Raw genomic sequence first — 23,253 nt, 5'->3', positions numbered from 1 at the left:
TTACTTGCCAAGTGTATTTAAAGATAATTTAGTCAGTGAAACTCACAGGCCTGAATCACTATGAAGTTTCCCAAAAAATAGTAGCATAGTGTGGAAATACTGAATAGATGCATGATGGTTATGTAGTGCTATTTAAAGATACAAGTAAATGCAGTGAGGTATATTTTTAAGAACCACCTGCTAAAGAGAGCAACAGTAGATGCAAATTTGAAATTTTTAGCCACACAATCAGATGTGTTGTTAGAGCTGCATCCCAAGGATGCAGATAATCCTTTCCCAGTAACAGAAGCTTGGCAACTTCAATATAAATAAAAGCTAATACATCAAAGTCACTACCGAATGCCTCCGTCTGCTACTAATTTGCATTGTATTTGTGAAGGTATGGCAGAAATTCTGTTCTTTGTAATAGTGTTATTCATTCTGGCTTGAACTCTTTGAGCTTTGATATTTCATGTGTCTTTCAGATTTTTGTTTCATGACCAGCTATTGTTCACTATTGGTTTCTGATAAGCAGTAGCAACAGCTTTGGCAGGGACAACAGTAGTGAAGTTCTTAAGCTTCAGGCCAAGTAGCTTCGTAGTGAAGCAATGTTTTTCCAAGTCTTCTAATTGAACACTATTACATAATTTTAAAGTATTGTTATAAATTAGAAGTTCATGAAAAATAATGGTGCCTAAGCAAGAACTACATCACTACCTACGTGTTCAAAGTATTTCTTTTCGTTTAGTCTACCTCAATATTTTGCATGGTAGCTATTTTCAAAAAGTAACTTTTCATTTTAAGTTGATCATAGCTTAGTCCTGGATGCCTGTGACAGTCAGTGTATTGTTAAATGCATTTAAAACACCGATTTTGTGCTGTGTTCTTCCAGGTGCATTCTGCTGCCTCTCTTGGGAATGAAGCCCCCTCAGCAGAGCCTCTTCATGCTGGTGGACTCGGTGGACGAGGGCTGTAACGTTTCTGAGGGTGAACAGACTTCCACAAGTTTGTCTGGGACCATAGCAGAGATTTTAGCCAGCCACTTCGAGTTCTTCCCTCCCTGGCTGCTCCTCCTGTGTTCTGCCCGCAAGCAGAGTAAAGCTGTTACAAAAATGTTTACAGGTGAGCACAGAGCACGGGAATTGTTTGGGACCTGTACCTAGGATGTTGTCATTTCCAGCCCTGGGGATGGTGGGAAGCACTGCTGCATGCTTAGTTCTAAAAAAATGACAATAGCAAAAATAGTAATTGTATAAAACACACATCCCTGTGTGGTATTTTCGGGGTCCCCCGTGGCAGGAAGGAAATGATGACTCTGACTCCATGTTCTTAGAAGGCTCATTTATTATTTTATGGTATTATATTATATTAAAGAATGCTCTACTAAAACTATACTAAGGAATAGAGAAAGGATACTTAGAGAAGGCTTAACAAGATATTAATGAAAAACTCGTGACTCTCTGGAGTCCCGACGCAGCCTGACCATGATTGGTCATTAAGTCACAACAATTCACAGGTTGGATAAACAATCGCCAACCACATTCCAAAGCAGCCAAACACAGGAGAAGCAAATGAGATAATATTCTTTTCCTTTTCTCTGAGGCTTCTCAGCTTCCCAGGAGAGAAATCCTGGTTGAAGGGATTTTTCAGAAAATATGATGGTGACATCCCTGTTTCCCAAGGACTGTGGAAAGTTAAATCCAAACATTTTAGAGTTAAATTTTATCTTTGCAAAGCATCCACGTTCTCTTCAGTGTCTTGGATTTTCCTCTTGCTTTGCTTATTTTAGGAAGCTTCAAACAGCATAGGTGATGTGTAACTGCAGAAGTATTTCAGCTGCATACACCCATTCCTTACAGCCTCAGAAGGTTTTCCTTTCATCTGGCATTAAAATCTCTCCCCATGTTTGCAGAAAGTGGGTAATAATCTCTGAAGGTGAAATTGGAGAGAGGAACAATGTAGATGTGAATTCTTGGACTGTGCTTTTGGCAAAGGTTGCACAGTAAAAAAAATTTTTACAGCTTCTTTGTCCAGGCTTTACTGTGTCATGCGAACATTTCTTCACTGTAATGACATTGTTACTGGAAGTTCTCTGAAATTTAATAAAAGGCAATATCTGGACTGGATTCCAGGCCTATGTATAAAGCCTGTGTGTATTAAGGACACAATTAGGACAAAAAATGTGATTATAGAACTTAGACCCATAGGCTTGCTCATTGCCACAGTGGCAGAAGGTCAATGGGATAATTGCACTTTGGAATGAAGTACTGTATTAATCACAGGCAGACATGAAGACTGGTATTTGGGAGTATGTGACAACTAAAAGAAACTTAGGGGTGGCTTCACAGGGTTCCTTCAGGCATTCCTATGGGAGTAGTTTTGTCAGATTTTGGCTGATTAGATGTGTTGTTATTGCCAAAAAACCAGACAAGACTTTCTCACAACAGTCCTATTTCCTTTCCATTGAATCATACAGTGTTTCAGACTAGCCCTAAAAAATTGCCGTTGTCTTTTAAGTATATTTCCAGATGGAATTCCTGACAGGAAAAATCAGCAGAACTAATGGATATGCCTTTAAAATAAATTTAATTCCAGTGAGTTAATTTTTCATTTCCACAGAGTATGACTTGATGAATAGCATAAAGGAAATTGGTGTGTGATACTATAATCCCATCTTCACTGTGGAAAAGGTACAGCAAAGAAAGAATTGGATATAAATTGAGAAGAAATTTTAGGGTCTGTTTGGAGGCAGTTGTGGTTTAGCCACTGTGAAAGGAAAATGTGCCATTACAGGCAATGTGCTGGCTGCCCATTTAATTCACTGTTGGAGGATTTTCCTGTTACCAGCCAATATTCAGGTCTGCAGAAGGTGTAGTAAGGATTTATGAGGAGCATGGCTGAAGCTTCTGTTAACTTCAGAAACTGTGCAACTTGGTGTTGTAAAACTGCAAATAACGTGGATTGCTTTTTGGGTTCTGGCCTGCAAAGGATTGACTGACATTCACTCTTCTACTGGGGCAAACTCTTCCCCTCCTTTGTGGTATTTGAACGTTTACTTTTAGCTGAGCCAATTTTTAAAGCTATTTATATTTAGTTGGTGGGCAGGCAGAAGTGGAGATCAACAATAAGTATTTGGACCAAATAAAAATCAGTTGCACTGTGACTTGGTGAGAGAGATTGGGATCCTTTCAGAATTTATTAAGAAAATGTGTCCCATCTGTGGTTTTTTCTGTTAAAAAAGTTTTGGAGTATGGTATGAAATGTACATTGACCAGTATTAATTTGTTTGCAGTGAGTTTGTATCTGTTTTCACTTAGAATTTTCATTCAGTGAAAAATTCTTCTGAATCTGTCTGACAAATAGGTTTAGCTCTCGTGTCAGCAAAGTGTTCTCCATAACTGGAAGCAGGCTTGCTGCAGTGGCCTTCTCCTGATGATGCTCTTTTTTGGGTGTGCAGTACAGATGGGAGTTGTGCAAGCAGCTCCTGAGCCAAAAATAGTGATGACATGGAAGAGAGAGTCCAGTCTTTCTCACCCACTGTCATCCTGAGGCTGCCAGTGGTGAATAATCATCCCTAGCACTCTTAAGAATGAGAAAAGGAGAGGAGGGGTGTTTGTTCTGGTCCTCTTTGTTCTTTCACTTCTGGTGGCAACTTATTTATGAAAACTGAATAGCCGAGCTTGCATCTGCTGCAGCTTGTGCTCTGGGCCCTTCTTTATTCCCAGATTCTCTAGTAGCACAGTGTGCTACGGATTTTTCCCCCTTGCTCAGATTCTCAGCTTTCATTAATTTAAAAAAAAAGGGAAAAAAAAAGTTTTGCCTCTTGTGGCTACAGAGACAACCTCAGAAATAAGAACCAAATGTGAGATGATGCCTGGCTGAGTCTGTGGTCACCCTCCACAGTGAGCAAATGCCAAATGAGTTAAAAAAGGAGAGGGACAGATAACTGCCTTCTCTTCATAGGCTCTGTCACCAGCTGCCACGTGCTGCCTGCTTGCTTTCCCTAATGACTTTTCCCCTAAATTTAACAATTTTGTCTTGCACCCATAGTTATCCACGTTGCCTCCCACATCATCGTTTGTTATCATTTCGCTCCAAGTGTGGGCACTCAAGCAGCTACATCAACACAGCCTTTCCAACATGAAAGTGGCACAGAGCATAAAATGTGCCACAAAAGAATTACTTTTTTTTCATTTTTAGCTAATGAGCTAATTCTAATGCTTCTTCTAAAATGAGACTAAATCTTGAAAGCACAGGAGTCATGCTTTTCAAAACCTGTTTTGAAAATCCCTCATAGTAGTTGGAGAATTTGTGGCATTTTAAAATCAGGCAATTTGACATAGAGAAGTTGGAGTGAACAGCAGATAATTTCTCATTAACAGCATAAAGGTAAATAGGAAAAAGTGCATATGTACAAATGGTTTTAAAAGGCTTCTTTTTTAATAGGCATTTACCTAATTTCTTCATTTTTTTGCTAAACACATTAATCAAGTATCTGTGGCATGTGGCTTGATTATACCCCTCAGTTCAACACTGACATTCTTCTGAAGAATTCCTTCTCATGCATGAGGCAGCACAACCTGTGCAGGGTCACATCTCAGGGAGCTATAGTTCTCATGAAGTTAATGGCAAATACCAGAAAGATACTGGAAAATTCAATAAAAAACTGAAAGTGGAGGTGAAAGGGTTCAGTTTAGGCTCAGAGGCAACTTTCAAGGTCCATTCACCCACTTGTCCATAGGCAGGAACTGACAATGTCATCAATTTTTCACTCATCCTTTTATTTGTCATTCAGTTCAAGACAGACAGGAACTTTTAGGAGTTGGGATTTATCTGAATTTGTTCTTGATTGGAAATCTCAGGAACATGTTTTTCTCATGTTTCTGCTGTTGAAATGTCTGAATAGATGTGGAGGGTTGTTTTCCTTACAGCCTTTCCAAAAAAAATCAAAAAATAAGCGAAAATGTCAAAATTTTAGAGAAACACAGTAAAAAAATCACAGTGCAGCTTCTCTCAGAAACCTCACTGTTTGGTGATTAGAGCTACCAAGGTAATTCTGTTGCTGAATCCCCAAAGTAAATCAGTTGCCAGGTTTGAAGCTGAGCCTTTCTGCCATTCCAGAAAATAAATGGCATGAGACTACTTCAGGAGAGATTGCTTCCAAAATAAAAAATCTAAGTTGTCCTCTAATTTTTCATTGTAGGTTGGAATTTATTTGGATGATTTCATATTTCTTTGAAGTCTTTATGGGAGTTGGATTCTTACTGTAAAAGATAAACTGTATATTTATGTGGTTGTAAAATTTACTTTTATAATATTGAAGCTTTGAAAAAGTTTATTTCTTGTTTAGATTTGAGGTTTGGAAAGAAAAATTCTTTAGAATGCTTGGGAAAGTATAGGGAGCTTTTAATTACTGTGTCCTTTCTTTTCATTACCACTTTGAAAGCATTGTACTAGGGAATTTCATATTTCCTTGTAAAAAGTTGTGTGTGAACTCGGAGTTTAATTGCCTCGTAATTAAAGAGGGAAGACTAAATTGTTTTAAATGGACTGTTACCTGTAGATCTAATTAAATAAACTTCTGTGCAGTGACACAGACCAGTGAGAGCAGCAGATTTCAGCCTCGGTGTCTCGTAGCACCTGCAGAAGAGGCAGAGAAATTTGTAATGCACAATATACTGCAAATGCACTAAAAGCTAAGTGTGCTGCCTGAGTCTCCAGGTGCCCTTTACTCTGCTGGATGAGTTATTCTTTTTGAGCAGGTGTGCATAAATGGCCACAGAAGTACCTAATTCAGTACGTGTTTAGATCAGCAGCATAAATTATTAATGCCAAATTACTGCCATGTTTGTAATAATTTGGATTTCTCTAAAGCTTACAATTCAGCTCGATACATTAAAATGCATTTTAAACTTCTGTTATGTGCTTATGTAAATCCATTTAAAGATATGAAAGTGGAAGGATATTTTAAGTATTGAAACTTGCTAGTTAATAGCTTTTTTACTATTAAAGTATGAAAAGGTTGACATGCTATAAAAGTATTTATAACCAAGATACTTTTTCCCCCTTTTGAATGGCCCTAGGTCTTGCCAAAGAATACATTTGGAACAGATCTGTTTACAGAACTGCCAGAAATGCAATAAATTAGAACAATCCATATTGGAGCTCCCATTGGGTTGAAAGTGATGTGTTGTAAGAAAAATTTTAACAATGCAAGAAGCAGGGTCGTGGGACTGCAAGTTCTGTCTACTGTAACTTCTGTTTTGCTGAGCTTAAGTAGTTCATGGGAATGCATCTGAAACAAAATGAGCTTTCTCTTAATATTTTGGTACTTCTTGTCCATGAAAGTGACTTATTGTATGGAGCAGGGTTGAAAAGCAAGTTTGCAGGAGCTTTGTTTGGAAATGTAAAATGACTTCATTTAAGCAGATATTTGGGAGAAAAAGACATAGCTTTGTTTTCCTTCTTCAAGCTAGCAACAAAAAATTCAGATTTTAAAAAATTCAGTTCTATCTATAAGGCTTCTTTTGAATTATTTGCTTATTATAGTATGGCCTGATGCAGTGGTTAAAATTAACATCCTGTTTCATGTCCAAAAGTCTGTTACAATGGCAGTTTGTTAATCTCAGCCCTTACAGGGTGTTTCATCCCTGGGATGTGTGAAGGTCTGTATGAGTGTAGTGTGCTTCATGCTATCCAAGCTTAATTTCAGATACAATATATAGGATCTCATTAGCAAAGAATGTATGGAAATACTGCAGAAAAGGGGGGGAAAAACAATTTTTGGCTTCCATAAACATATAGCAAATCAAATAGTTTAAAACTGCTCTGAAGCCTTCTGAAATTTATTTACCTGTCTGAAGTGCTTAGATACTTGGTCTATCTCAGGTAAGAACAGATCAGGGTAATGTTTTTGGCTCTAGTATGGAGTAAAGTAATCAGATTGTCTTCGAATGTTTTGTGTTGGAAGAGACCTTAAAGATCATCTCACTCCAACCCCCTGCCGTGGGCAGGGGCACCTTCCAGGTTATTCAAAGCCCCATCCAACCTGGCCTTGAACACTTCCAGGGATGGAGCATCCTCAGCTTCTCTGGGCACTGATACATCATTTAAAGGGAAAAAAACAAATGCCAAACATACAAACCCTTCCTTTTTTACTTTATTGTTTGGAGGGCTTAGGGGTTTTTTTTGTTCGCTTTCCCACCCATTTTGGGAAGCAAAATGAAAATTGTTTTTCAAAGAACTCTTGCAAGACAGGCAAGAGTCTTTTTTTTTTTTGAAGCAGAGATACAGAGACTGAGACAGAGGCGCTTAAACAGTTATCACTGCAAGTTTTCCTGGGAAGGCTGGGAGTCAGGGGAGGTGAAGTGAAATCATTAGTCAGGCAACACTGAACATCAGCTGAAATCTCAGGATTGCTGTTGTGCCAGTCCGTCGGGGGTTTTCTCCTTGCAGGGAAATGAAGTACGCTACTCAAAAAACAAACCATGTAAAAATAAAAATAGCTTACGTTTGCAGGTATATATTGGGAGGCAGGATGTGGGCATGGGATTAATGTGAGAGGTTGGGGATTTTGTGAGCAGGGTCACTTAGGTCTAAAGACATAGAGAATGATTTTGCAGAGCTCCCTGCCTGTTCTTGTTGAGCCAAGAAAAAAGGGACAGATCTGTGTGAGGCAAAGCAGGGCAGTTCAGGGGAAGGTGAGGGAGCAGGGTGGCTGTGTTTGCTCCAAACTGAGCAAACCAGAGCTAGTCCCTCTGCACACATGAGCCAGGCAAAGGGACACTTGTCCCTAATTACAGCTCCGTGGATGCATGTGGCTGTGGGTCCAAGCAATGGCTTTAGTGTTATTTTTTCACTTCTGTGTCTTCTGAAGGATCCTGACCTAGAAACAGCCTTTCGCTTCAAGTGGGAGCTTGGGATCTGCAGAATCACAGGGCACTGTCTGCTCTTACTCAGCAAAGTTTTTTATTTGGGTTGTGTGCAAGAATTAAGGGCTTCTCAAAGTTATATACAGAATATTTTAATAAAATACATAGTAAAGCAATGAATTATGCCATCCTACAGGTCAGGTAAGGACATTACTTGAATTTGTGGCACATTATGGTGGATAAAGCTGTTTCTGTGTTTCCTTTTAGAGCCAAAAAAAAAAAAAAAGCCTCTGGAATGGAGAAAATAATCTTTCTTGTTTCTCCCTTTTGATTAAAAAATCTTCAAGTAGTCAATCTTGCTTGTGTAGTCTTATCCTCTGAACTGACTGTGCAATAGTGTCCTCTCCAGTGATTTAATTTCATTTCATGATTTTGTTTTAGGTATTCTACTGGTTCAGTCCTGTTTGTAGTGCTTCCATAATTACTAAGGGAAGCAGAAATATTTTAGTAACACTTCCATAGTTGGCCTCTCTGTTCTCATCTGTGGTGTTTGTAGAGTGCTGATGTAGACTAAACAATTAACAGAGTGACCTTAATGGGATGTTCAGAACCTCTGCTGAAGCCACTGGGCAGCAAAAACCACAGCTCTGTTACCAGCCTGAATTTGCTGTCAGAACAACCTCACAGACTGAGCAGTTTGATCCACAGAGTGTTTAAATACAATAAAAACATAGATCTAGAAGCAGCATCCTAGAGAGGCTTACTTAAAATGATTTTTTTCTGTGGAGATGGGGCTAGAATTGAATTGAACACATCGATCTATGGTTGCTTTTCCTTCAGTATAATTTAGAGATCAGTAACTTAGCTTTGGTTTGAAGAGCAGTTGGTTTTGTGTCTGACTAGCTGAGCTGGCTGTAAGGAAGGGCTGACAAGCTGTCCCTGGAGAAGTGAGGTGCAGTGCTGGCCTGACATGCAGTCACTGGAGCTGCTGCCTCCGTGACCTCTGTGGTTTTCCCGTAACTTCCGCAAGGGCACGTTCAAACACGCGGTGTGTCATTAATCAGGGAGGGCAGGTCCTCATCAAGTGCTTACCTTGGCCTTACCAGAGCAAATGTTTGAAATGCCAGAGGCAGCCCTGGATCCACACGGCTCTGCCTGGGCTCAGCCCCATTCCCGAGAGTCCTGTGGCCGCTAAGGCGGCGCAGGGAACTTCCCTGCACGTGCTGCTGGGAATGGTGTCCCTTTCCTTGAGTGGGGAGGGGACAGACACAGTCTGTGTGTATGAAATAATGCCCCTTTTTCCTCTAAAGAGTAAACAGCTGGAAAAACAGAGATACAACTATGAGAGAACCTGTGTCTTTATACAATGAGTCACCTACCTGAGAACCAGAGGGTGTATCTAGAACTCAGTCCTCATTTGCAAAAAGTAGGTAATTTCGGTGTGCAGAGGTCTATAGATGTTTAAAACTATTTCTGAGTGTCTCTCCTGTCTCATAAAAGCTTTTAAAAGAAGCTGTGGTGGTCAAGTTAGTAATTTATATGCATTTAATCATGCATATGCAGCAGGTGTGAATACCCTCTTCTGTAACTAAATAAACATAATAATTGTTTTAAGCTAAATAGCTGAAAATTACTTAGAATTCCATTGTTAACCATGCTGGAGAAGGGATTACTCCTTTAATAATATAATAATACTTAATAATCTTATTTCAGTTACAGTTTTGATGGTTTTGCTTAGGTGTTTAGTATTGTCCAAGGCAGACACACAATGCCTAATTTAGAGTGATTTTCAATATTATTTTTGGTAATAGCACCTATTTTTTCTTATAATAGATGATAACAGTGCATCTAATTATCAAAGTTTTCTGCTATTATAATTAATTTATATTCACTGTGTTTACAGGGGAAAATATTTTACTGTGGGTGTTCCCCACCCAAAAATGTCTTGGCTTTTATTTACTCTTCTTTCAACATTGAGTTAAGCACAGCTGGATCAGAAATAATTACAACTTTCTCTCCTCTCAACAGGTTTTCGAAAAATAAGTCTGGATGACCTCCGAAAGGCTTACATTGTGAAAGATGTGCAGCAGTATATTCTGCATCGTTTGGACCAGGAAGAAGCCCTGAGACAACACCTCACAAAGGAAACAGCAGAAATGCTGAATCAGCTTCACATCAAAAGCAGCGGCTGCTTTTTGTATCTGGAGCGTGTCCTAGATGGAGTTGTGGAGAATTTTATCATGTTGCGGGAGATCCGTGATATTCCAGGAACATTAAATGGCCTCTACCTTTGGCTCTGCCAGAGACTTTTTGTGAGAAAACAGTTTGCAAAGGTCCAGCCCATCCTTAATGTAATTCTTGCAGCCTGCAGGCCCTTGACCACCACAGAATTGTATAACGCGGTGTGGACCAAAAACATGACGATGACGATGGAGGACTTTCAACGCAAATTGGATGTCCTGTCCAAAGTCCTTATCGATGGCCTTGGAAATACAAAAATCTTGTTTCATTACAGTTTTGCAGAGTGGTTGCTGGATGTGAAGCACTGCACACAGAAATACTTGTGTAACGCCGCAGAGGGACACAGAATGCTGGCCATGAGTTACACCTGCCGGGCAAAGGATTTAACGCCGTTAGAAGCTCAAGAGTTTGCATTGCATCTCATTAATTCTAATTTACAGTTGGAGACTTCAGAGCTGGCTTTGTGGATGATCTGGAATGGCACACCTGTCAAAGACTCCCTGTCAACCTTAATTCCTAAAGAGCAAGAGGTGCTACAGCTGCTGGTGAAGGCCGGTGCTCACGTCAACAGCGAAGACGACCGCACGTCTTGCATCGTCCGGCAGGCCCTGGAGAGGGAGGACTCCATCCGCACCTTGTTGGACAACGGCGCATCCGTGAACCAGTGCGATTCCAACGGGAGAACGCTGCTGGCCAACGCGGCCTACAGCGGCAACCTTGACGTGGTCAACCTGCTGGTGTCGAGGGGGGCAGACCTGGAGATTGAAGATGCCCACGGGCAGACGGCGCTGACCTTGGCTTCCCGGCAGGGCCACACCAAGGTGGTCAACTGCCTCATCGGCTGCGGGGCCAACGTCAACCACACGGATCACGACGGCTGGACAGCACTGCGCTCGGCTGCCTGGGGAGGGCACACGGAGGTGGTGTCCGCGCTCCTATGCCGGGGTCAAGGTGGACTGCGCTGACGCCGACAGCCGGACGGCACTGAGGGCGGCCGCGTGGGGCGGGCACGAGGACATCGTGCTGAACCTGCTCCAGCATGGGGCTGAGGTGAATAAAGCCGACAACGAGGGCAGGACGGCTCTGATCGCGGCTGCGTACATGGGGCACAAGGAGATTGTGGAGCACCTGCTGGACCACGGCGCGGAGGTGAACCATGAGGACGTGGATGGGAGGACGGCGCTGTCCGTGGCCGCGCTCTGCGTGCCAGCCAGCAAGGGCCACGCCTCGGTGGTCAGCCTCCTGATCGACCGCGGTGCTGAGGTCGACCACTGCGACAAGGATGGCATGACTCCGCTGCTGGTGGCCGCCTACGAAGGACACGTGGATGTGGTTGATCTGCTCCTGGAAGGAGGAGCTGACGTTGATCACACGGACAACAACGGCCGGACGCCGCTTCTGGCAGCAGCCTCCATGGGCCACGCCTCAGTGGTGAATACTCTCTTGTTTTGGGGTGCAGCTGTTGACAGCATTGACAGTGAAGGTAGAACAGTCCTGAGCATAGCATCTGCGCAGGGCAATGTTGAGGTAGTACGGACTCTGCTGGACAGGGGGCTAGATGAAAATCACAGAGACGATGCAGGCTGGACACCTTTGCACATGGCAGCTTTTGAAGGTCACAGGTTGATCTGTGAAGCTCTTATAGAACAAGGTGCTAGAACAAATGAAATTGATAATGATGGACGGATACCTTTCATATTAGCTGCACAGGAAGGTCACTATGATTGTGTGCAGATGTTACTGGAAAATAAATCCAACATTGATCAGAGAGGCTATGATGGGAGAAACGCTCTCCGGGTTGCTGCCTTAGAAGGTCACAGAGATATAGTTGAGCTCCTGCTCAGCCACGGAGCAGATGTGAACTACAAAGATGCTGATGGCCGGCCGACACTTTATATCCTAGCATTAGAAAACCAGCTTACAATGGCTGAGTATTTTTTAGAAAATGGTGCAAACGTCGAAGCCAGCGATGCTGAAGGAAGAACAGCGCTCCATGTTTCCTGCTGGCAGGGCCATTTGGAGATGGTGCAGGTGCTGATAACGTACCACGCTGACGTGAACGCTGCAGACAACGAGAAGAGATCTGCTTTGCAGTCTGCTGCATGGCAAGGCCACGTGAAGGTCGTGCAGCTTCTCATCGAGCATGGCGCTCTGGTTGACCACACTTGTAATCAAGGTGCTACTGGACTCTGCATTGCGGCCCAAGAGGGGCACATTGACGTTGTCCAGATATTACTGGAGCATGGTGCTGATCCCAATCACGCTGACCAATTTGGGCGCACTGCTATGCGGGTTGCAGCCAAAAATGGACACTCCCAGATCATCAAATTACTGGAAAAATATGGTGCATCGACTCTGAATGGTTGTACTCCGTCTCCAGTCCACACAATGGAGCAGAAGCCCTTACAATCAGTCTCCTCTAAAATGCAGTCCTTAACCATGAAGTCCAATAGTTCAGGGAGTACTGGAGGAGACATGCAGTCTGGGATGAGGGGATTATCCAATGGGCCTGCACACGCCTTCAGTTCTCCTTCGGAGTCTCCCGATTCTACGGTTGACCGTCAGAAGTCATCTTTATCAAATAATTCCCTGAAAAGCTCCAAAAATTCCTCTCTCCGCACCACGTCCTCGACGGCCACCGCTCAGACGGTGCCCATCGATAGTTTCCACAGCCTGTCCTTCACAGAACAAATCCAGCAGCATTCCCTGCCACGGAGCAGAAGCAGGCAGTCCATTGTCTCCCCTTCTTCCACAACTCATTCCCTGAGTCAAAATCACAATTCACCCAGCAGCGAGTTTGAATGGAGCCAAGTGAAACCTAGCTTGAAATCAACTAAAGCGAACAAAGGGGGCAAAACAGACAACTCCAGCAAGTCTGGGTCAGCTGGAAAAAAAATGAAGCAGAGTAGTTCCTCCCAACCCAAAGTGCTAGAGTATGAAATGACTCAGTTTGATAAACGAGTACCTATTGCCAAGTCTGGCACAAGCATGCCACTGAAATCAATGCCTCCAGAGCCACAGTGCAAGATTTTGGTCCCTCCAGCTCAGCAAGAAGTTGGTCGATCTCAGCAGCAGTTCCTGATTCACCAACAGAGTGGGGAGCAGAAGAAGAGAAATGGCATTATGACAAATCCAAATTACCATCTTCAGAGCAATCAGGTTTTTCTTGGCAGGGTTTCTGTCCCACGAACAGTGCAGGACAGAGGGCATCAGGATGTGTTGGAAGGCTATCCCCCCGCAGAGACAGAACTCAGCCTTAAGCAAGCCTTAAAACTTCAGATTGAAGGTAGCGACCCAAGCTTCAACTACAAGAAGGAAACACCATTGTAAAAGGTAACTTACCCAGTCACAAAGGAACCAAACGCCTGCATTTCATTTAAAATGTGCTAAAATTACATTTTATTATCATTTACTATCATAATTGCTTACGTGATGGGTGTTAAAATCTTTACTTGTCAAGTATTTCCTTCGCTGTCATTTAAAAGCAGCAGCCATAGAGGAATTGGATCACTGTCATGTTGTCTGTTGAATTCAGTTGCTCAAATTGTGCCCCACTGTCTTTGATAAGTGAGTTTCACATAGCACTGATTTGGAATTTGATTTTCACATGTAAGGACAGATGAGAATTTCAGTTCTTTATATTTTCAGATACAGTCTTTATTTCATTATTTACAAAATTGCTCCTCAGAAAGTTTCTGAAGGTTCTTATAAGTTATGGGCAACCATTTCTCTGAATGTGGATTTCAAGGACAAAGCATAAGTATAAAATACTATTCTAAAGCTTTGATTTTATATTTCTGTTACTGTAAAGGTAGTCCTCCCATAAAAGAGGTGGCTTTTCTTAGTGTAAGATTGTAATCTATGTTATGGTACCAATTTTCTGACCATTCTGTTGTTCTTAATCAGTGGAGGTCATTTAGATATCTCACCTTCTCTCCAGTACTGAATTTTAAGCTGAAAAATAATTATAAGTTTCTTTTTCAGACATGAATTGTCAGTGAGTCAGCTAAAATAGGAAGAGGGAGATAAATAGAACTGTTGAGGTATATGTTTTTTAGGATATTTGGGATGTGTTAATATGTTTTCTATTGGAATTTCGGAGACGCAGAATAAGAGGTTTGCCCATCTCTTATTGCTTGCTCATTTATTTTTGAAAGCATTTTTTTGTGTGTGAATGCAGCATTTTGGACAGCTCAGGCTGCTGCTCCTTAGAACAAGAATGTTCTTGCCAGTTCTGACTCAGTTCTGCTGCAGGTCATCAGAGACAGAGTGTTTCTAGGACACTTGCAGGTGGTGCAGAATCCATACATGGAAGGTCTTCAGCTGTCAAAAACACATAAATAGACATTTTCCCAAAATGTCCTGGAAACTGATTTTAATGGAATTTATCTGTAGACACAGCTGAAGTCCCTGGAGAATTCCAGAGCTATAGAATATTGTGCAGGACCCTATTGGGCTGGCATTTGGTTCAATTAAAATGTTTGAAGCAATACAGTGTTTCAGAAACATCTGCACTAGAGCCTGCACATTGTAAAATGCAAATTTTACCGAAGGGTCAGATGAGCTGTGGGGCAGGACAGCAAGAACAGGCATAGAGAGGAATCATCAGCTGGGACAGAAAAGTCCTTAAATCTTCATAAAAGTTACAAGGACTTCAGATTCCCACAGTAGTATATCATGCCCAAACAGGATTAGAATTTATTTGTAATTTTTCCTGCTTCTGTAAAACTTTAAAACGTGTAATTAAGGATTGTATTTCCTAACTCTTACGTGCCTCCACCTGATGTTCACTGCTTGCTTTCATGTTATACTTTATTGTAAATCCATTGCATGGTTCTGATGTAGAATGTGTTCATCTGACCTGATCTGTCATCAAAAGACTGGTTTGGGTGAATTTTTCTATCTTCCTTTATTTTAAAATATAGTCAGCATATAAAGAAATCTGAACATTCCACATATCATACTAAAATTTGGCTTTGCTTTGTCTGGAACAAATGATGTGTTACTGAAAATTCAGGGTTTCTCTCAGGGAAGTTCTTGGTTTTGCAAACGGCTAAAAAATGAGGTGTGGATAACCAAATGGTTCCTTTTGCTTTTCTCTTAACACTTTCCACTTTAAAGATGGGAGTTTAGAACAATTCTGTGTGGATTATGAATTGCTTGGCACAGGCTGTAATTTACCTCCTCTTTTGCTAAATCTGAAGCAGAAAAATGGGTAATTTCCCTGACTGGTGGATAAATGAGTCACCTGTGGGGAATCACATCAGAAATACTCCATGGGAGCACCACAGGAATGGCTTTTCTTTCCTGGCTGCTGCTTCCCAGCCTTTCCAGGAAGCTCTCCTGTTGTGGGGACTTTGTAGGAGCTTGGGTTGGCAGAGCTCACAGGGAATCAATCACAGGACTGGGGTTAGGCAGGAAGCACTTTTCCTCATCAGGTTGTTGCTGTGTGCTTTTGACTTTAATTAGGGATGATACAGCTCCATTTCTGACAGTGCTGTTTGTGTTACAGACTATTTCAAAGCTCAGTGGTTTTATTTTGTGCTTCCAGGCCCATTCCATGATGCTGTGAACAGAAGCGCTTCTGCTCCCGTTGATTTATCAGCTGGCTGGGATGAAAGCAAACAGTGCTTGTTTAGTCCACCTAGAAATTCAAGAATGTGATTCCTGCAGTTCAGTTACCTTAATTACTGTAACGTGCCTACATTTTCAGGCTGCCTTCTCAGTATAACCCTCTGTGCTTCGAAATTTTATTTTGTGTACTTTGTATTTAATACACAGAATGAGCACTTTTTTTAATTGCAGAAAGATATATGCTGTATTTCCCTGAGCACAGCTGAAAATGGTAAGAACCAGGAATCCTGATTTCCTATTCCAGATCGCTTGGTAGAGGTGCATGTGCCACAGTGAACTGTGTTATGGAAAAGGCAGTGCTTTTTTTGTATTTATTTTTCTGTGGCTAAAGAAAACAAGCAACGAGTTTGTCACATTTGCATTGTTGTCATGTATTGTCAGTTCCCCGTGTACTTCAAAAGGTTCCCTCCAGAATTACAAGTCTTGTAACAGTATTTTATAAATACTGTACTTGTGTGTTCTGTCTGTGTAATTGCTGTTCAGTGGTGGCAATGAAGTTGGACTGCAACCACCTGCAGTGTCATTGGGATTTTTAAGAGGCAAAAATCTACTCTCTGGTACTACAGCACCAAATCTGGATGGCAGACTGGGACCACTGAAAGCAATAGGCAAATTTTGGACACTTGGTGCTTCAATAGGCTCTGTTATTGCTACAGTGATGAGGTAACTAATATGGGTATGTCTGAGGTGCTAAAAGGTCTGATCCTGCTTTCTTGTATATCTCTATACATTAGAAACAGCTCTTTCTCTTTTCCAAGGTAAAGGACTATTTTTGGGAATGTCAGTAAAGCAAACCCTGGAAAATACAGCCCCTTTGTGAGCGAGGCTGAGAGAATACTCAGCAGGAGTGCAGTGGAAAAGCACAGCGGCAGCGTTGCCTGGGGAGTACAGAGGTGGCTGAGGTAGCCCTGTCCTGAGACAATAACTCCTTAAAGCACAAACTTGTATGAATGTGGTTACTGCTTCACGGGGATTAGGTAGAGCCAGCGTGTCTCTGTACCTGGAGCACGGTGAATCAGCCCAGCCATGGATAGTGGAAAGCTGGTTTCCTGCTCTTACAGCAGAGGTATTTTACTGGTGTGAGAGAGAGCAAAGTCAGGGTCATTGTTGTGAAAGTGAGCAGTGAGAGTTTTCCCCTTGAATGTGCACATCTTACTTGCACAGTTCTGCAAGTGATAAAGTGAAACAAGTGGGTTCTTTTCTCCTACAAATGCAAGCTATATTCTGCTATATTCACCATTACACAGCCTTGCTCTTTAGAAAATAAGCCTATTTTTGTATGCAAGTGTTTGTTCTAAAGGCTTGGGTTTCATCTTTTTCATACTCTAATTCTGATCATTCCAGAAATAAGATGATGGAGAGCTGAGGTTATTTTTCGTAGATGGATAATTAGATCCTTAAACTTTGATGAATGGCCCCTGGATGTAGATGTAGTGCATATTTTGAGGCACTGAAGGGCTCCATGTCTGGTTATTATGATCAACTGTCATCAGAATACTTTTTGCTTTTAAATCTTGCACCTCCATTCTTACATGCTTTTTCCTAAATGTCAAAAAAGAATCTTTTATAGTCAGGCATTCAGCATATAGTAAAATTAGATGTTAGAAGCTGACACACGGCAATATGGATGATTCTGAATGTTTCATGTATTGAATTTCTTGTCCCCGTGGGACAATTATAAAATAAACATAACAGGAGTCTGGCAGAATGGCCTTAAGAGGGTTAGTGGTTTAGAAAAGAGAAAGTACCAAAATGTTCTCAGCAAACTTGTTCCAAACCTCAAGAGCAGTACATTTGCAATACTGTGCAAGAATACGACTTTCCTTAGTGATTAGATGTATGTTTTGTTCTGTGGAAAGGGATCCCTGAATGCCAACATTTTTTCTACTGACCTTGACTGTCATTGGGATTATATTTATTTAATTTTATTGTGTTGTTATTAGTTGCACCTTGTGGACAGAGGTAAAAATATGGCCAATTTCACAAGGGGCCACAACTTACAGATAGTCTGGTGGGTTTTGTGTGAATAGTATTTACATTTGAAACAGTCACTGGGGAAGCCCTCTCTCGAAATGAGCAGAAAGTAGACCTGTCAAAAATGTTTTCAGAATGACAATTCTGCCACATTTGAATATCCCTTTGGAACAGGGCATGAATTGCTTTAAATCATCTATTTTCTCAGATGGTCTGTGTAATTCCACATTGCTGTTGCGTGTGATTTTTAGCATCACCATTTGTGAGGGGTTTGTGTGCCAAGCAAAGTTGCTGTTCCCCAGTTGTTCCCTCTGCCCTGCCCTTTCCCATCTGTAAATGGAGTGGAGGTGAGCAGGGAGGTGCAGCTGTGACTCAGCACAGCTCCTTCTGCCAGGGCAGCAGTTCTCACCACCCAAAAAACCTGAATAAAACAGGAATCCTGTTTCTCTTCATCCCATTTCGCTGGTCCTTCCAAGGTCATCTCCACAAGACATCCAAAATCCTTGATGGGAGAGCTGGGGAAAAAGACTGTTTTGTGGACATGGATATCAATACTGTGTGCATGTGGAAAAACTCATCTGGAGAGAAATGCATTAAGAGATACCGAGGCAGAATTGATGCATTTTTGTCTTCTCTGTGATCAGTATTGAAAACATTACCATTTCTTTAAAACTAAAAAGGTGTTTTCCCTCCTCAGTTACTCTGCTATGCAAATGTCTGTTATGCTTAATATTCCCCATCTGAACTCCTCAGTTAACTTGGTTTGCAGATAGACTGTTTTTTCCTGGAGTGGGTTGTAAATAGCCTTTAATGTACATTGAATGAATTTCACATTGTAAAATTTTTATTTTATTCCTTGTATTATATTAAGCAAAAATCCCTGTGTATATTAAAGTGCATAATAAATATATTTGCTTTTCAGCAGACATCTAACTGTTTTAATTTTTCTACCTCATTTCCTGGGACATTTCAGGAAAAGGTTATTAAACTTGATTAACTTTCATGTAGTACTAAATGAAGCGTGATGTGTGTTTCCAGTAAGCAGCCCAGGCTAGCCAACCTCAGACCCTGGCATTAATTCCTGTGGCTTTGAGCATATGCAGGAGAAGATTTGCTGCATGTCCTTCTCTTTAAAGTGACCATTATATACTGTAAATACCACAAGGGCCAATAAATTAACTATTTCAGTTGCTGTAAGTTCTTAACAAGTTCAAATGGGTTTTGTTAATTATTGCCTTGATGAGTGTTTCTCTATAGTATGTTCAGCTTAAGCAAAAGCTCTCTCACTGATGGTGGCTACTCATTTTTCTTGAATGTGTTATTAGAAAAGGTAGGGGAGAGAAGTTTTCTAGTCCTTGCAATAATAATACCCTTTGTGATCTTGTCTCACTTCTTCAGATCATAGAGCCACCATGATTTCTCTGCAGAGGGTTTTTGAGTGTGCAGGAGGAGTTTGGCTGTGCCTTCTGCAAATGATGCTTCAGGTTTCTCCCCCAGGTATTCTGGTTCACACAGATCCCAGCAGCTGGTACACACAGCTCAACTGATTCCTGAGATTAGGTGAATGGCAAAATTGTCATTATCTGCTGACTTGTTTTCTGTGGATTTCTCTTGTTTCTCACTGCAATTATTGACCCTCTTTTGTTAAGTTTTCAGTCTGAAACAACAAAGTATGAGAGGCTTTAATTCAGTGGCTATTTTTTATTGAAGCAAAGAATTTTCACTTAATTAATCTTTGAATAAGTTTTATTATGTCCCAGAGACAGACATTTTCTTCAGATAAGCACTGTAATAATATTTAAATAAAATTACTCAACACCTGTTTTAAATCTCTTATTCTATGGAATATACACAATCCCATTAAATAATGCTTCACCTCCTCTGTGAGATCCCTGCTACAATTTGGCTTGTGTGTTACATGTATTTTCCACAAGAAAGCTGAGATTGTTTGGCAGAGCAAACTAAAGCCTTTCAGTTGGAGGCCCTTGGAGAGACAGCAATGAGAGTTTGGCCTTGATCTAAATCCTAATCATCTTGTGCTACAAAGAGTCACAGAAACAGGGTATGGGACTCCATATCCAATTGGCAAAAGAGTCCAAATGTGTATGTAGATAGTATAAACAGATTGACCTTTAGAATTAAAATGTAATTTGCTGGTTGTGGGGACAGAATAAGGCATTGGGGTCTGGTTGTTGGTTTTGGTTTTTTATTTTCCCCAATGTTACATTTTTTAATGTAACAGCTTTTAAGCCTGCATCTCCTAGGGAAAAAGTTGTTTCAAAATATTAAGATAAGTAATAAAATTCCCTCCTCTTAGAGTTAAGGCTGTGAGCAGAGCTATTGTGTGTTGGTTATGTCTTGGTGAACATTAGGCAATCTCAGAGAGAGACTTCAAAACTCAAAACTTTATCCATAAATGACAGAGTGGACCTTTATTATGATTTATTCTGTCATTTTCCATTATGCTGGCTATCTGGTTCACATTGTGTTTTCCCCAAGAATAAAGCCCTCCAGTCTTGCTCCAGCTTTAACAATAGTGTGATAGTTCTGTTGCTCTCACTAAAGGTGTTACTATTCGCCAGTAAATCCCGAAGTGCTTCACAGAAAACACAGGAGAAATACTGAGATGAGGATGCATTTGCTCTGTCAGTCACTGAACAGGCTCAAAACAACGTCAGGAAAAGCCCCTGGGCCTCTCCCAGCATTAGGCAATTCTGCTGCCTTGAATAACCTGTTGTCTGGCATTAACTCATCTCCTGCTTTTTTTCTTTTTTTCTTTTTTTTTCTGTTGCTTTTTTTAGTTGCTTTTTGTGCATTTGCAGTGCAGCTTGCTGGAGGCTGTCCATGCAGCTGGGTGCTGCCAGCTCCAGCTCCTGGCTGGCTGCTGGAGCTGTGGGAGAGCACTCAGCTCCACTCTGGAGGCTGCTCTGCCAGCAGATTCCTGCCTGCTTGGGCTGGGGACCAGGGACCATCTCGCTGCATCTGGCCCGTGCTGAGCAGCGTGGCACAGGGGGACAGCCTGCCAAGCTGTCTCTGGAGCTGTGCTCACTTTTCCTACTCCAATCAGAGCTTTCAGAAAAAAAATATAAATAGAAAAAAAAAACAGGCTTATCCAGGAACCTTGTTGACAGGTGAGAGCTCTGTGAGAGGCAGTACTGAGCGTGCATCCAAGCCTTTGTGTCCTGGTGCCAGTTTTCTGCTAATGTAGCACTCTGAATTGAAGGGGAGATAAAACAGGCTGAATGTTTCTGTCTGTGCTAATGTTTCACATCTCCCCTGTGCCCTGTTTAGCTGTCAGCCTGCTGACGAATTGATGGGGATGCCTGCTTCTGAAGGCTGTCATTTGATGGTATTCATGGTGTGGAGAGACAAGATCCTTCTACAGGCACAGTGCTCAAAGCTGAGAAGTTTTTCAGAAGCTGAGTAGTTGCATACTCTCCCTTCCATCTGGACTTCTCCAAGCAGGAGCAAAAAGCACCTGGACCACTGATGTATAAGGTTTAGTTACATGAGAAGAAAGCAGGGAGGAAAGGGTCACGTCATCTCTGAAGCCTTCAAAATGCAGCTCACTCTTTGCCATGTCTAAAAACTTCACTGCTAAAGCAAATCTTGAGATGATTAGAGGGTGCATAATTAAGAGTCCTCATTTGGCTGCAGAGCTGTTCACTGCAGACCCAGAGCGAGGCAGAAGCACATTTGCTCTGACTCTGTTGCAGTGTTGGCCCTGGTAGCACCGTGGTTAATTCGCTCTGCTTGTGTTGAGGTTTCCCACAAGAGCACTGGATGGAGTTGGTTTTGAAATGCTTTTGCTAATTACTTTTTTTAACATGTGAAATTAATGAACAATTATTCACAGGCATTCTTATTTACATGGGGTCGAGACTTCAGCAGTTCCAATCCACTTCCATAGCAGTATTTGAAGAGTGTGATTCCCTTCACCTGAGGAAAGGTAGCAAAATCTGTGCCTAAATTGATACCAAAGTGCTTTTTGGCTCACACTGCTGGCTCATTTACATGCAGCCTATTTTCTAAAAAGGGTAAGTCTGTCCTCTTTGCCAGGATGGGATGATGGATTTAAGAACAGCCATTTCAGGACACACCAGAAATTCATCCAGCCCTGCAATCTGGCATTAGCAATGACCATTATCAGATGTGAATAGAAAAGTACAACAACAGGGTAAATTTTCAATGATTTATTTCCTCTGAATGTTCTCTAGCTGTTTGCAGTTCTGGGATTTCCCAACCCAGAGACAATGTTTTTATCATTAATATTTTCTGTGTCAATCAGTGCTAACTAAACCAGGAACAAGTGGCTAAGATTGAAAAAGTGCACTGTAATTTATAAATACTATTTGTTCTTTAAGGGTAAGATCATTGGACAGTCAGCTACTGAACACAAGTTTTAAGCTGTGGGTAGATTGATACCTGGTCTGTATATATCCAAAAGGATTTGGTCTGCAGTAAATGTGGAGCAGTTCATACGAGCATTATACAATGCAGAAAGTGAAGATACTATTTGAAGCATAAGGATTTCCTTGCATCTGCTGAAAACCTGTTTTGCAACAAACTAGAAGGAGCATTTCTGTGCCCCAGATCCATGTAGGGAAGTTGGTTGATCTTTTTGCATGGAGACAAGACAATCCCAAGAATCAGAGTTATTCTTCCCTTATTAACAACATGAACAAACTTGAATACTGATTCACCACCTCTCCAGCTCTTAGCCAAAGCCATCAGATGCTGGTAATGGGGAATGCACACTCTCAAAAATGAGTGTTTTCCAGATTAACAGTGGGCACAAAGGGGAGCACAGGTGCTGGAGCATATTTCCATGGTGCTGCTCGGCAGTGCCGCTGTGCAGGAACCAGGTGAAAAGGAACATTACTGCAGCAGATGTACTCCCTCTGTGTTTCCTAAGCTCCCAGGTTGCCAAGCCGTATCCCCAGGATAAAGCGCTTTCTCTGCAGAAATAATGACTGTGTTTGCCTTTTCAATCTGTTTTCATTTAACTCTGGGATTTTCACAGATCACATGGACAGTGACTAGAAGGTGCCAAGTAGTGTCAAGCTGCTTTAAACTTGATATTCCCCACACTCCTAATCTACTCCTTCAGGAACAAAACAGGTTTCCACAACTTAGGTAACACCATGGCCCAAGTATTCCTTGTCTCCTCCGGTTTTCCCACTCTGGCAGGACCGCTAGGCTGTGGGCACCGTGCCTCACATGGAAAAACCAGTCTCAATTAAATCTGCTCTGTTCTCATTTAGGCATCCTAATTATCAGGGGGTGGGGGGCGGTGCTGAGCGTGGAGATGGACAGAGAGAGGACGGATGTGGAAAAGAGGCTTGGTCTGTACATGATGTGTGTTTGTTACATCCCAGGGGGAAGCATGGAATGCCTGTGTGAACACCCAGCTCCACGGTGGGCAGCACTGGCTAACCAGAGGGCTGCCCTTCAGGGGCAAGTGAGAGGTGAGACTGCCAGTCAAAGCCTTCAAAAACACACCAAGGGTGTCACTACAGGACACGAAACAACGTGAGCGCACACACCGCTGCTC

The 23,253-nt window shown here is 41.8% G+C and overlaps 1 protein-coding gene across 1 annotated transcript in view; it reads left to right on the top strand.

Moving 5' to 3' along the window:
- ANKRD50 (ankyrin repeat domain 50) overlaps positions 1-19,355 on the top strand; it is a 40,609-nt gene extending 21,254 nt beyond the window's left edge. Inside the window, 4 exon segments of the mRNA XM_030947054.1 lie at positions 872-1,101; positions 9,879-11,025; positions 11,027-13,424; positions 15,643-19,355. Of these exon segments, the coding sequence (XP_030802914.1) occupies positions 872-1,101; positions 9,879-11,025; positions 11,027-13,421 (3,772 nt within the window). The 3' untranslated portion in view covers positions 13,422-13,424; positions 15,643-19,355.
- Positions 19,356-23,253: the final 3,898 nt, after the last annotated feature.

This window comes from Camarhynchus parvulus, chromosome 4, assembly GCF_901933205.1.
Source record: "Camarhynchus parvulus chromosome 4, STF_HiC, whole genome shotgun sequence".
In the NCBI taxonomy this organism is placed as follows: Eukaryota; Metazoa; Chordata; class Aves; order Passeriformes; family Thraupidae; genus Camarhynchus; species Camarhynchus parvulus.
This window is presented reverse-complemented; position numbering and strand designations above follow the sequence as displayed.